We start from the raw sequence: 15,320 nt of genomic DNA, 5'->3' as shown, positions 1-15,320 counted from the left end.
AGGACATATCCACAGGATAGGTCATAAATGTCAGATAGATGCAGGTCCCACCTCTGGGACCCGCACCCATCTCTAGAATCGGCCCCTCCTAACTCCTAACTCTACCGCTCTGTGTTCCAGCTGATTTCCAACCATGAAGAAGAAAACAGCATAGCTCGCTGAGCTGCGCCGTTTCCATAACTCCCATAGTAGTGAATGGCAGTTACAGTAGCAGCGGAGCATGCGATTTACAGTTTCCGTAACTACCATTCAGATCTATGGGACTTACGGAAATCGCGTAGCTCAGCGAGCTACACTGTTTTCTTCTTAATGGTCTGAAATCACAAGCTTCAGCCACAACACAAAGAGGTAAAACGATGTTTAGGTGCCCTGTTCTTGAGATAGATCTGGGACCCAGAGGTGGGACCAAGAATCTATCGGACATTTAGGACATATCCTGTGGACATATCATAAATGTCCTTGATGAAAAAAGCCCCTTTGTCACCTGACCTCACTTCGAGTAAGTAATGCCCCCCATAGCTGTCGCCATACACCAGAATGCCCTCATAGCTGCCCCACACAGTATAATGCCCCCATACAGTATAATGCCCCATAGCTGCCCCATACAGTATAATGCCCCCCATACGGTATAATGCCCTGCATAGCTGCCACATACAGTATAATGCCCCCATAGCTGCCCCATACAGTATAATGCCCTCCATAGCTGCTACACACAGTATAATGCCCCCATACAGTATAATACCCCCCATAGCTGTCCCATACAGTATAATGCCCTCCATAGTTGCCACATACAGTATAATGCCCTCCATAGTTGCCACACACACACCGTATAATGCCCCCATACAGTATAATGCCCCCCTTAGCTGTCCCATACACAGTATATTGCCCCCCTCAGCAGCTACCATATGAGGCCCCCATCCCATACCCAGTATAACGCCCCCATATGTATGTACCGAATAGAAAAAATATTAACAATTACTTACCTATCCCCGTTCCCACGACAGGTGGAGGATCCTTCTCTTCCTCTGCACTGTGCTGAGTGACTCGGCACAGACAGGCGCGATGACGTCACTACATCGCGCCAGACTGCGCTCAGCCGCTCGCGGCACAGTGAATGCTGGAGCAAGGCTCCAGCATTGAACCCAACTGAATATACGTCCTGCGGATGCCGATTCAGTTGGAAGCAGGACCAGCGCGGTCAGCGCTGTGGGGTAACTGGGGCTTAGGGGCCCGGTCGCAGTTGCGACCCCTATAGCTACACCAAATGCCGGCAGGAGAATGGACCAGTCCGGTCACCTGACCTCATGTCACTGACTCAGATCAGGTGAGCGGACTGGACAACTCTTGGGCCGGCACGCACTGACCTCACTCAGACCGCCGCCATGCATAGGCGGACTCACGGCGGCCTGAGTGAGGTCGGGCCAGACCAAATCATCCCGCGGGCCTTATATGGCCTGTGGGCCGGACGTTACCCATCCCTGGTCTAGAAGCTGCATTCATTAATCTTTTTACAAACCTGTGTTCAGCAAGGGGGCATCAAAGAAGGTACTCATAGTAGATCTCTGCACTTTCAAAGTGCTGGGTCTAAGGGTACTTTTACATGGCCTGAGACGGGCCGTATAACAAGACAGCTCGTTGATCGGCGCTCGTTTGCTCCTTTCAAAAGGAGTGGTTATGGGGACGAGTTCTCTTTACTACGATTGCTTGTCCACATACATTTCTATCATGTCGGCAGCATTTCTCCTGGTTTACACAGGGAAATGTGCTGCTGACAACGATAATATTTTGGGCAATTAAAATGATACAATCAGCCGATGAATGAGCGTTTGCTCGTTTATCGACTGATCCTTGCCCTGGAAACGCTCGTTTGCCTAATAATTGGCCGCTGCAAAAAGGGCCCTGAGATCTAATTCTAGACCGCTCCACAAAAAGCCCAGGATCTCTTGGAGGACTTGTCAATTTTGATCCGGGGTATCATCGCCACACCAGGAACAGAACCTTTTCCATATTTAGAGATAGATGGCTGAAGTCACCTGTTTACTGCTTGATTTTAGTGTATTCAGCAGTTTTTCTGAGAGACCCCTAGATTTTAGGAATGACCCTTCAGGATCCAGGCTGAAAGCTGCATCTGCTCTAGTCCATGGAGATAGAGCGGACACTGGCAGAGAAGTTCCTGTCCGTAAGGAAGCATTATAGGATTTTTCAATGCTAGGTGTTTTAGCAGGGAGAACAACCCTTTTTTGGCCAGTAAGGAACTATTAGGGCCACTGTCATGGTCTTCTGGCATATTTTTTGCAGAACCCTCAGAATCAGGGGTAAGGGAGGAATCTCCTAGGCGTGAGCCATAATTTTGAGTTTTTCCTGATAGTAAAGAGATCGATCTAGCGTAAACCCAAAGTCCAAACTAGTTGAAAGAAAAGACCATTCTTCAGGATTTATTTTTCGCCTGCTGAGGTAATCTGCCACCTTGTTTTCTGAGCCTTTCAGGCGATTGTTGAGCCAGTGACTGAAGTTTTTGGAGACCTGGATTCCCCTTGCTAAAGCAGGAATGCAACGGTCGTCATATTGTCTGACCGTACTTTTGCGTGTTGATTTTTTGGGAGAGGAGATGCAGATTTTATGGCCTCCCAGGCTGTATAACATTCCAGAAAGTTTGAAGATTGGGATCTTACGGACTCAGACCAATATCTTCAGGGGGCCTGGTCCAACAGTTTTGCTCCCCAGCTGTTTTGGCTGGCATCCATCTGAATTTGTTAGGACTGGGGATTGGAGCCAGACCACTCCAGTCTGCAGGTTTATCTTTTTTCCGCCACCAAGACAGATGCTTTTACTGCTGATAGGAATTTTTATTTTGGCGTCTAGAGAGCTTAGTTCCAGAGGCTCTGTCACCAGATTTTGCAACCCCTATCTCCTATTGCAGCAGATTGGCGCTGCAATGTAGATAAGAGTAACGTTTTATTTTTTCAAAAACGAGCATTTTTGGCCAAGTTATGACCATTTTTATATTTATGCAAATGAGGCTTTCTTAAGTACAACTGGGCGTGTTTAAAGTTATGTACAAGTGGGCGTGTATTGTGTATGTACATCTGGCCGTTTTTACTTCTTTTACTAGCTGGGCGTTGTGAATAGAAGTGTATGATGCTGACGAATCAGCATCATCCACTTCTCTTCGTTAACACCCAGCTTCTGGCAGTGCACAGACACACAGCGTGTTCTCGAGAGATCACGCTGTGACGTCACTTCCTGCCCCAGGTCCTGCATCGTGTCGGACGAGCGAGGACACATCGGCACCAGAGGCTACAGTTGATTCTGCAGCAGCATCGGCGTTTGCAGGTAAGTCGATGTAGCCTCTGTTGCCTGGTGCCGATGTGTCCTCGCTCGTCCGACACGATGCAGGACCTGGGGCAGGAAGTGACGTCACAGTGTGATCTCTCGAGAACACGCTGTGTGTCTGTGAACTGCCAGAAGCTGGGTGGTAACGAAGAGAAGTGGATGATGCCGATTCGTCAGCATCATACACTTCTATTCACAACGCCCAGCTAGTAAAAGAAGTAAAAACGCCCAGATGTACATACACAATACACGCCCACTTGTACATAACTTTAAACAAACACGCCCAGTTGTACTTAAGAAAGCCTCATTTGCATAAATATAAAAATGGTCATAACTTGGCCAAAAATGCTCATTTTTGAAAAAAAAACAACGTTACTCTTATCTACATTGCAGAGCCGATCTGCTGCAATAGGAGATAGGGGTTGCAAAATCTGGTGACAGAGCCTCTTTAGTTCCCTGTTCCAAATAGACAAGACCCTACTGAGTTGGTTTCGATTGGGATTAGCTCCAGGTTACCGACTGAATTCAGACTGTCATTTGTCCTAGTAGACTCATGGCTGTACTTATTGAGAATGTAGTCTTGAACTTAAAAAAAAAAGTGTGATGTTGCTGATCAAATATCCTTGTTATCCTATGGGAAGAAAAGTGGTTTGAGCTGTGGAGTCTGGTAGAACTCCTAGAAGTTTTCTTTCCCTGATCGCTATGAATTCTGATTTCTGTAAGTTTACTATCCAACCCAGACAAAAGGAGAAAATTGATTATGAAGTCTACCTGATAGGGTGGGACGGTCAATGAATCTGCAAGGAGTAAGAAATCGTCCAGATATGGAACCATCAAGACGTCTTCTTTTTTGGTTGCCGCTACCACTTCCACCAGTTTTGTAAACGCTAAGCGCAGAGGTAAGGCTCAAAATCAAAACTTTTGAAAAGAGAAGTGGATAGGCACATGGTAATATGCATCTTTTAGATCTAAGGTGCACATTATCACCCCTCTATTTATTAGAAGCGTAACAGATTGTAAGGACTCCATCTTGAAGCATCTATCCACAATCCATCTGTTGAGGAACTTCAAAGTGATAATGATCCGGTAAGACCCATTTGTTTTTTTCACCAGTGATGGCCTTTTCCTTACTGAGACGTAAAGACTTCCACAACTACTCCTGCCTTGAGTAATGATTGAAAGACTGAAGGCTGATTGGTGACTAAGAATTTTTGAAGCGAAAGATATGTAAATTCGATTCTGTATCCGTTTTGAATGATGTCTCGTACCCATCTGTATTTCAAGCAGTCTTCCTCCTACTCTGGTGTCATTGTTTAGTAGCTATAGTATTTTCTTTGTTGTTAGGGTTGAGCAGGAAATCTTTTCCTCTACCAAACTTGGGATGAGTTTAACATCTCGGCTTGTTTTTGTAGTCCTCTCTCCGAAATCTACAAATAGCAGAGAAGGGAAGCAACACCCCTCCATATGTTGTGAAAAATGAAAAGATTTTAATCCAGAGATGCAACGTTTCAGCTAACATTAAGTCTTTGTCAAGCATACCATCTCTGCTATTTGTCTATTGTTGGGGTCCTAATGGGCAGGACTCCTTGGAAAGCATGCACCAGGATTTAACACTTTGGTCTGGAGTGCTGTTCTAATCTATGTTTTCTATCTCTGAAATCTAGGCCCACGGAATGGCTGCTCTTTTTGGAGGACTTTTTCTTCCGTAAAACCATTCTATTTATCTGCGGCTTTCTCTAGAACTTTATAGAGTTCCAGCCCAAAAACATATTCACCCCTGAAATTTCTAGATCATTTTTTATTTGAAGGTGTATCTCCGGAACCGGATTTCATCCAGGGTGACCTTCTTGCCGAGTTTGTCAGGACTCCTTAGCTTGCCGCTAGGTTTACGGATTCTACCAAAGCATCCGCTAAGAACCTTGTGGCATATCTTAGAAGAAGGGTTAGAGTTAATCAATTTTATCCCTAGGGGTTTTATTTTTAAGATGGGTTTTCAGTTCGCTGATCCAAATATACATGGATCTGGCGACAGATGTTGCGGCGACGTTTGTTTACATAGTTGTCATAGAAGCTTCACATGCTTTCTTAAGTAGGGAATCAGTCTTTCTACACATCGTTATTCTAGTTGCAAAAAGTCTTCGAATAGAAGGGAAGATTTTTTTCACAACCTTGGCCACCTGGATGTAAATATCAGGTATTTGATCCCACAGCCTGGTTTCATCCTGGTCAAATAGAAGTCTGCTTTTGAACTCGCAAGATATTCCCAATCTTTTCTCCTGTTGTTGCTACTCTTCAAGAATTCTTTCAGAACTTTATGGATGGGAAAATCACATTTTGTACATGCCCCAAACATCTCGTCTTAGAGACTGACCTGGAATTTCTGATGTTCTCCACATGTACTGTATATTTTATCTTCATCACTCTCAAATTCTGAGGACAATTTTATGTCTGCGAACACTCTGATAGAAGATGAGGCCACGTTACCTTCAGAGTCAGAATATGACAGATCCCGTACTGTAGCTTTCTTATTCAGGGTGCAGGAGGATATATACTACGATAAGAAGTAGACGACATAGAAGGCTGGCTTTTTTTCCCGGATCATAATGCATTATTCCTCCATAACAGATGGCTGTTCATATTTTACCACTTTTAAGATATAGTTCTGACATACTGTAATTTGTTCTTATCAGAAACGGAAAGCTTTTTTGAGCATAAAGTAAATTTTAGGCTTTTTTTCTCTGGGCAAAAGTCAGTGTGACAGCGGTCGTGGCGTCTGACGTCCCGCTTCACTTCGGGTCTAAAGGATGGCGTGCACAAACTGCAGGAGACCCGCAAGTGAACGAGCAGCAGTCCGGCGAGGTCTTCCTCTCACCCCACTCAGCATTAGTCTCACAGGAGCGCAGGGAGGACTTGTTACAAGAAACCCCCGAATGGAATGCTGCTACTGATGACAAGTCAGGAAGGAGGCGAAAACCCCAAATCAAGACTGCCGTCCAGAAAGGTTAACCAGTATTATAGTTTTTATATAAATCTATTTATATTATATACCCCTCTGGAAGTTTCAGGGAGACACTCTCTGTCTGCCTAACCTTTATAGGGACAGGAAACACTGGTGAGAGATTGAGGGTTGTGTCCTTTCAAGCTTGCTCTCCCTGTCCCTATAGAGGTCAAAGGGTCAGCCTCCAGTGTGCCATCATGGTGGATGTAATGGAAATAGTGTTATTACTCATGTACACACATACGGTCAGCTTATTCTGAAAAGTCACCTGAAAGGTTAGATACGCTTTAAGCCTTATTCATTCATCTGGCCTCTGATAAACCAATGAAAAAGGTTTCTTCTTCTTCTGAATAAATCCATTTCTTTCCATTATAACACCACCAACTGATCTCCCCACTACTATCTAGCAATAAGGGCCATCTTAAGGCCTTTTTACATGGGCCAATTATCGGGCAAACGAGCGTTCATATAAAAACTCATTCCCAAAAACTGTTCTGTGTAAACAGAGCAACGATCAGCTGGTGAACGAGCAGAAGCTTGTCCAACAGCTGTTCGGATCTTTTATGTGGCCAATAAAGTGGTCGCTAGTCGGTATCACATCTCCCTGTGTAAACAGGGAGATGTGCTGCTGACATGATGCAAATGGTAACTATTGTGGTAGCGATCATTCATCCTTATACATCACTGATCATTGCCCCTTATGACTGGAGCAAATTAGTACTAATCAACGTGCTGCATCGACAATTGGCGCTAGAATTCACGGCCAATATCGGCCGTCTAAAAGGACCTTTAGTTTTAACATCCATTGCTGTCCTGCTGAAAGGAAGTGTTTTCTACAAATCCTATGTTTCAGAAACGCAGCAGTAGGTAAAGGCAGCAGTGTCTCTGCCCGCTTCCTCTGTATCACGGTGTCTAATTGTTATCACGGGAGTCTACCCCCCCCCCCCCCCCCACACACACACAGTCCTCCCCTTCAAAGGAGACACAGACAGCATATGATAGACTGTGACAGACTGCAGAGAGAATGTTATGTCACTCTAGGAGCAGGAAGCCCTTCCCCCCCACGTGTCTCCATGAACAGTATAGAACTATAGTGGTGTTACTGATGCCTGATCCATGCGGTTGCTACGCAAGTTCCTGAGTGAAGGATCTGAAATATGTAACGCTGCATAAAAACAGGAATGGAACTGGCACATATAATTGCTTAATAAATCACATGAGAAAATGTGAGCAGTTTCCCTCCAAAGATGAGTTTTGTTTTTTTTGGTTTTTTTAAGATGGACTAGCAGTAATTCTGGATGTATAGTTATCAAAAAGGCCAAAAAATAAGTAATTTGCAGACCACTGTGATAAAATAAGTAAAGGGGTAGAGCCATGATTTATATATTCTATTTCCCTGTTAAATCATGCAAAACAAATCATTTTTCAGTATGAATCATTTTTAAAAAAATGCTCCTCCTTGAAATTGCCGTTTATATACTTATTATGGCGCCCTCTGGTGTTGTTTTGGTTCTATCACAGAAAATCCACCTAATGTGTCCGGTGCTTGTGAGAAGCCGCTTCTAGTGTGCAGATTCTTATTGGTTGGCCTGCAGACTAGCAGGAATCGCTCCACCATCTGCGAACAAGAGGATCCAGCAGTAGGACTAAGCTACTGGGCACGTTTGCCACCTTAGGCACTGGATATATATTAGGTGGATGTTCTGAGGGGAAATACAACCATCAAGGGGCGACATAAGTATTTAACAGCAATATCTAGCAATGATACTAATTGAAGAAGGGTTACGTTTTGTGTGATCCAACAAAGAAATATTGAATTGTGGGACAACCTCTTTAACCAATACTAGTAACACTATGAGGCATACTCGATGAACCCTTTGACTGGATATCTTATATTATTAACCTGCTGTAATCTCCGCTGTCTTTACATTGAAGATCATGGCTTGCTCAAGCTCCGGGACAGTGATGTTCAACAAATATAGTATTGAATTTTCCGTAACTTTGTTTTCTTTATCCTGTAATATTAGTTGCAGATGTACTGTTGCAATATTAAAGCAGAAAAAAAAATAGTAAATCTAGTGCCTTTATGTCTTTTTAGTTAGAATATACTATTAATAAGTACAAACATATTCAATTTCAGAAACCCATACCATTTCCAAATTTTAAAGTCAGCTTGGATAAATCAAGTTTTTTTTCTATATTCCACCAGAAACTTAAAATGTTTGATATTCTGTACATATAGAATGCAAAACTGCTGGGTTGACAGTTCCAGTGCAGTAACTTGCTATTTGTTCTAAGCCAGCTACATTTTTGTTGCTCTGGAATATATATATAGAATATTTCCCCCAGTGAAGAACTGGCCATTTATAAACGATGTCACTTCGCTTCACTATCGCAGAAGTAGATCTACATTTTTCATAGCCGGGAATTTTTCTTCAACGCAGCTGTATTAGGCTGTTTTCCTGCGGGACAAGTTTTTCTTAATGCAGGTGCAAATTTTCGGGAAAATAAATATTTGTGTTTAATTTAAATTCATTTTTAACTTTGGCAAAAATGTTTTTAAAAAAATGCAATGCCGTTGCGTTTTTTTATTTACGGCAGACAGCGTTCCTCATAAATTATGATAAATTGTACAGGTTGTTACGGTGAGGTGTATAGCAAATATTTTTATATTTTGGGAATATTTAATAAAGTTCATTTATTGTAAAAAACAAACAAACAAAAAAAAACTTGCATGTGTTTTTTTTTAAACATTACTTTTATATTAAATTTTTTTCTCCTCTTTTTTTTTTTAACCCTATAGGAGGACCTTTCATTTAGATTTTTTACTTTAATGTACTGGAATATATATAAATGCCCATACATTAGCCTGTGTTCAAATAGTATCCAGGCAGTTATCAGAGCATCACCAGAGAGGTCACTCGAAGCTTCGGCAAGGGGTGGCCACTTGTTCTTGACACTTGTGGGGCCTTAGGGAACAGGTTAGGGCTCTTCACTTTTTGCTGCACATTAAAATTATAAGTAGTACCTCACGTGGCTGGGACATCATTTTTGGAAATATATTTACGTGGAATGTATTTATCAAAAAGTTTTAAAGACAGAATATTGGGGGAGATTTATCAAAACTAATACAAGGCCAAAGTGGAGCAGTTGCCCATAGCAACCAATCAGATTCAACCTTCCTTTTTCAGATGCCCTTTGAAAAACTAGAGCAGCAGACAGATAAGTCGCTATGGGAACTACTCCACCCAGCTTCCTTACGACTGTTTTACAGCAGCCTGTAGTAGGAGAGACATTTATCACGTGTACGGAGATCTTAAAAAAAAAAAAAATCTATGAAGAAAGTCTCACAATTGAAATTTTAACTCTTTAAAAAAATAAATTTAAAAAAATAAAAAAGTCACAACATTTTTGCACACCGCCTCTGCCACTTTCACAAAAAATGAGCTGGGCTTAGCGGGAAAGGCAGGACCCATGACCCATCAAATTTACTATAATATACTCCAGAAACAAGTGAAAATTATAGGGCAAATCTACACCAGCTCATAGCCGGCTTAGATTTGAGTTTCTGACAAAAGAACAGCATGAGCCACTAAGTAAATCAGGTGCATCTTACTTCAGCGTGTTTCAGATTAAGAATGGCGTATGAAAAGCCAGTTTTAATAAATTCCCCCCCAACTCTTTGCAGTTTTGGCCTGAGCACGTCAAATGGTGAGAGGTCTCTTCAAGCAAAGAGATTAGTGATTTCCTACTTTTATGGGTAGTCACAGGAAGAATTTCCCAACATGGCAGCAGAAAAATTCTCATGCCCGTCTGATCCCTAGAAGCGCTCTAAACTGGTGCAATAATCTGTTCCATTGGTATATAGGGCAGTAAGATTGTACAATATATGTGTAACGTCTATGGCCACGGCCCGTCGATCGGTCGTTAACCCCGACAGCTTACCTGGCTGCAGCGTCGTCCCCCAGTCAGGCGCCGGCACTCTCTTCCGGATTCCGAGTGTCTCCGGCGGGTGCGCGCGCCCGCGCGTGCACGGCCTTAAAGGGCCAGTGCGCACGTTTTTGTAAAAACTGTAATCTGGCCCAGGATGCCCTGGGCTATAAAAAGGGCTCTGCCCTCTTGCCCTTTGCCAGAGCGTTGCTAGTTTTCCCGTTGTTCGTCTTGCTTATGGTCTCCCAGTGTTTTCCAGCCTCCCAGTGTACCTTGCTCCTGTATTCCGTATCCCGTATCCGTGCTACCTAGTGCTATTGCCGTGCTGTGCTACAGTCTACGCTACCCTGCTATGCCTCACCGAACGACTTCCCACCGCCTGGTTCTGGACGTGTCCGCCTCGCCACTGCCTACGATTGCCTCAGGTACTCTCACTGAACCATTGAACTGTGTACCTTCCGGTTTGGCCAGCTGCCATCCCCGCTACGCGGTACGGCCCAGTGGGTCCACACCCCGCATCGTGACATCCACACCCCGCAGCGTGACAATATGGTTTAACCAAGGTGGTTTTACACGGGCAGATTCTCTGCCTGGTAATTAACAATCGTTAATAACAGCATGTCAATCGGCGCTGGTTTGCTCCGTTTACATAGAGCAGTGCTCGGGAGTATGGGGACGAACAATGGTTAATACAATAGTTTATCCCAGTACCGTTTGCATATGGTCAGCAGCACAACCCCTGTTTACTCAGGAAAATGTGCTGCTGACAAACAACCATTTCTTTTTGGCAGCATAAAAGATCCAATCAGTCAATGAACGAGCCTTGCTCGTTTGTTGGCTAAATCGCTGCCAATGATTGGAAACGAGCGTCAATGATCGGCCCCACGGAGCAGCACTGACCCGGCCGTGATGCGACCGCACGGTGTAAGGTGCGGTTTTTCAAATTGGTTGTTAAAGTCCGCACAATGTTGCAGTTAAACCTGTAGTTTACCTGCAAAGTTGTGTGGCCATAAGGGATTTTGCAGGTAACCAGTTTTACACGCAACACCACGCTGCTATTAACAAGCAATTTGACAACTGCACCAAACAGCGCGCAAGACCGGTTTTCGGCCGCATTGCAGCAGGGTCAAGTGGGGCCTTAATCTGAAGCAGAGAGGGGTGTAGTCTAATTTTTTTTATATTTCATCCAAGAACAATGGTGTGGATTCAGAAGCTGGCAATCACAACAGAAATCCTGACAAAAGTTTAGAGTAAAATGTCATAAATTACTTCTACAGTTGCCAAAAATAAAAAAAGTTTCTAAACCTATTAATGTTCAGATATAAAGGATAAATCAACAGCCGATGTTTATGAAGCTAAGTGAAAGGATGTTCGGTTGCAGCCAACATAAAACAGGTTACAGCAGTTCCAGTACAAAAAAAGTGTTACAACACGTGAAGACATAAATAGTACTCCAGTGCGGCATTAGCATCACATAAAATACCTCAAACTAAACCCTTCAGGGTAATATTGTACTTTTATCACATTTGGCACGAGGCACGAGTTGGGGTGTGTGTGTAAATTTGTGCATGTATGTGGTTTACATTGGTGTATAAACATAAATGAACCGGTCATCATTAACCCATTCCCGCTTTGGTAACTTTTGACCTTCCTGACATTTTTCAAATCTGACATGTGTTTCACATTATGTTGTAATAACTTCGGATTGCTTTTACCTATCCAAGCAATTTGGAGATTGTTTTCTCGTGACTGTCTCATTTCCACAAGGACTAAAGGAGAAAAGCACCGCAGCATTTGTAAAGCAATTTCTCCCGAACAATACCCCACATGTGGTCATAAACGGCTGTTTGGACACACAGTAGGGCTTAGAAGGGAAAGAGCGCCATTTGGCTTCTGGAGCTCAAATTTAGCAGGAATGATTTGCAGAGGCCATGTCGCATTTGACAAGCCCCTGAGGAGACAGAGCAGGGAAAACGCCCAAAAAGTGACTCCATTTAGGAAACTACCCCACACGTGTTTCCTAGATTTTATTAGAATTGGGCAGTGAAAATACAAACAAACCTTTTTCTTCAATAAGACGTATCGTTAGCTCAAAATTTTTCATTTTCTCAACAAATAAAGGAAAAAAAGAACCACAACATTTGTTAAGCAATTTCTCCCGAGTATGGCAATACCCCATAAGAGGTCATGAACTGCTGTTTGGGCACACAGTAGGGCTGAGCAGGGAAGGAGCGTAATTTGGCTTTTGGAGTGTAGATTTTGCTGGATTGGTTTCTATCGCTATGTAGAATTTGCAAAGACCCTGTGGGACCAAAACAGTGTAAACCACCCAGAAGTGATCTTATTTTGGAAACTATACCCCTCAAGGTATTCACCTAGGGGCGTAGTGAGCATGTTAACCCCGCAGGTGTTTTGCAGAAATTAGTGTTGCAGAGTTGCCAATATGAGGTGCCCAGCGTGTGCCACCATAACAAGACAGCTCTCTAATTATTATGCTGTGTTTCCCGGTTTTAGAAACACTCTACATGTGACCCTAATCTTTTGCCTGGACATTTGACAAGGCTCAGGAGTGAAAGAGTACCATGCGATGTTGAGGCCTAATTTGGCGACTTACAAAGTATTGGTTCACAATTGCAGAGGCTCTGATCTAAAATAATAAAAGAAACCCCGGAGAAGTGACCCAATTTTGGAAACTATACCCCTCAAGGCATTCATTAAGGGGGTGTAGTGAGCATTTTCACCCTATAGATCTTTTCCATAAATGATTGCGCTGCGGATGGTGCAAAGAAAAATATAAATTTTTCCCTAGATATGCTATTTCAATGGCAAATATGTAGTACCCGGCTTGTGCCACTGGAGACACACACACCCCAAAAATTGTTAAACGGGTTCTCCCGGGTATGGTGATGCCATATATGTGGAAGTAAACTGCTGTTTGGGCACACTGTAGGGTTCAGATGGGAGGGAGCACCATTTGGCTTTTGGAGCGTGGATTTTGCTTGGTAGTAGTTTTGTTTGGGGTTTAATAAATGGTCCTTCCTTATACCCCTTTTGGTCCACACTCTGCACTTTTGCAGTTTGGGGAATTTTACTGGGAAAGCGTTGTCCTGGTATAACACAGGCACCCTCGCTTCCAGCAAATATGTTTGGGCTCTCCCCTTCCTGGTTCCTTAATTTTAGAGCCTTGATAAATCGCTTCTTGAAACAGAAGAAATGTTCCCCTCGGGCCTGCACAATTGCATTTTTTTTATTTTTTTATTTCCTGACTTATTGAAGCCTTAACTAATTTTATTTTTTCATAGACGTAGTGGTATGGAGGGCTGTTTTTATTATAGGTACCATTTTGGGGGACAAGCAACTTTTTGATCACTTTTTATCCTATTTTTTGAGAGGCTAGGTGACCAAAAAACAGCAACTCTGACATAGTTATTTAGTTTTACATCGTAGGGCCTAACACATTGCACTATCTATTTAGTGCAATGTATTAGATCTGTCAGTCATTCACTGAGAGCAAGCTGATTAGGTTTCGCCTCCGGGCGGGGCCTAATCGGCTTCTGTAACGGCAGAGCAGGAGGCCATTGTTAGGCCTCCTGCTACCATAACAGCAGCCGGCAGCCCTGCGATTGCAGGGCAGAGCGGCCAATCTGCTGTCAACCACTAAGATGCAGCGATCGCTTTCGATCGCTACATCTAAGAGGTTAATGGCACGGATGAGAGCTAATTTTGTTCCCCACCATTACAGCAGGGTGTCAGCTGTAAAATACAGCGGACAACCGGGGATGATGGCACCGACAGCTTCTGAGCCGGTGCCACCCATTTGTCGGAAGTATACGACAATTTGTGGGAAGCACTGGCCTTCCATGACGTATACTTCCGACAAATGTTTGGAAGGGGTTAAAAGTGAACAGTCAGTTCTTGAAGAGGTGTTAGAAATAGGGATGTCACGATACCAGAATTTGGACTTCGATACCGATACTTCGTGTAGTATTGCGATTTTGATAACAAAACGATACTTTGCCAACAGTAATATATAAAAATTAAAAAAAGACGTTTCTTCCATTTTCTGATAGGAGGCGCGATGTGTGATGAATTTTGAATGTGCCTCACATTAATAGTAATTAACCCCATCATGTTTCTCAGTCATAATGGGTTAATGTGTAAGGTACATGATGGGGTTAATTACTATTAATGTGAGCCACATGGAGGTTAAATTAATCACACCTTGTGCCCCACAATAAGTGAAAGAAAGCAGTGTTTATTTTTTTTTTTTTACAGCGTACACATCATAAATGACGCACAAAAATTGTTGGGAAGGTTATTACGCCCGCAGCAATACCCAATATGTGTATATTTTATGTATGGAGACTTATTTTAATGTTTATTGTAAAAAAGGTGTATGTGTATATTTTTTTTATTTAATATTACTTTGTTTTTACTTTCTTTTAAAACTTTAATGTACTGGCATATATCTATATACTGATAGGTATGTCCTAACAACTGCCTGTGTACTAAGTATGCCCTAACAACAGGAAATATGGTAAGACAGCCCTGGGGTCCTTCAATGGACCCTGGGCTGTCTGCCCATATATAGTATGTCCCTCAATCGCGTCACAGGGATTCCTGTGATGCGATCCAAGGGACATCCCCCCCCTCCTCATTTACCCCTGAATGCCGCAGTCTTTGCAAGTTTGATCGCAGCATTCAGGGGAATAGCGGCGGAGATGAGAGGTTTCTCTGATCTCCGCCGTTATAGAGCGGGGCTGCGGTTGTGTAATACAGCCATTGCCCCGCTCCTGACAACTAGTGCGCGTGCGGTCAGCATGTGGTGATGCGACTGGCGCTGCACAAATGAGCGGCGGTTCAGGCACTGAATACAGAACATGGGGGTGTTTTGCAGTGCGCCCGCCATGTTCTGACTTCCGTGCCGCCGCTCATTAGTGCAGCGCTGGCCGCATCGCATCATCCTGACAGTGCGCACTTCTCAGACTCAGGTATTACACAGCCGCAGCCCCGCTCTCATACATTCATGTGTTACAATACTTAGCTGTGCGGCCGCACA

General features: G+C 43.4%; 1 protein-coding gene across 12 annotated transcripts in view; it reads right to left on the bottom strand.

Moving 5' to 3' along the window:
- The window catches only part of CLEC16A (C-type lectin domain containing 16A), a 327,820-nt gene that overhangs the window by 179,558 nt on the left and 132,942 nt on the right, over window positions 1-15,320 (bottom strand). For 8 of the 12 annotated variants that reach the window (XM_075830097.1, XM_075830102.1, XM_075830099.1 and 5 more), the window contains one exon: window positions 8,235-8,369. The exons of the other annotated variants lie outside the window; for them this stretch is intronic. In XM_075830097.1, the coding sequence (XP_075686212.1) occupies window positions 8,235-8,369 (135 nt within the window). The remainder of the gene's footprint in view (window positions 1-8,234; window positions 8,370-15,320) is intronic. 12 annotated transcript variants of the gene reach the window in all.

Source organism: Rhinoderma darwinii, chromosome 6, assembly GCF_050947455.1.
Source record: "Rhinoderma darwinii isolate aRhiDar2 chromosome 6, aRhiDar2.hap1, whole genome shotgun sequence".
NCBI classification, from domain to species: Eukaryota; Metazoa; Chordata; class Amphibia; order Anura; family Rhinodermatidae; genus Rhinoderma; species Rhinoderma darwinii.
Note: the sequence above shows the minus strand (reverse complement) of the source record. Positions and strands in the feature narration are given on the sequence as shown.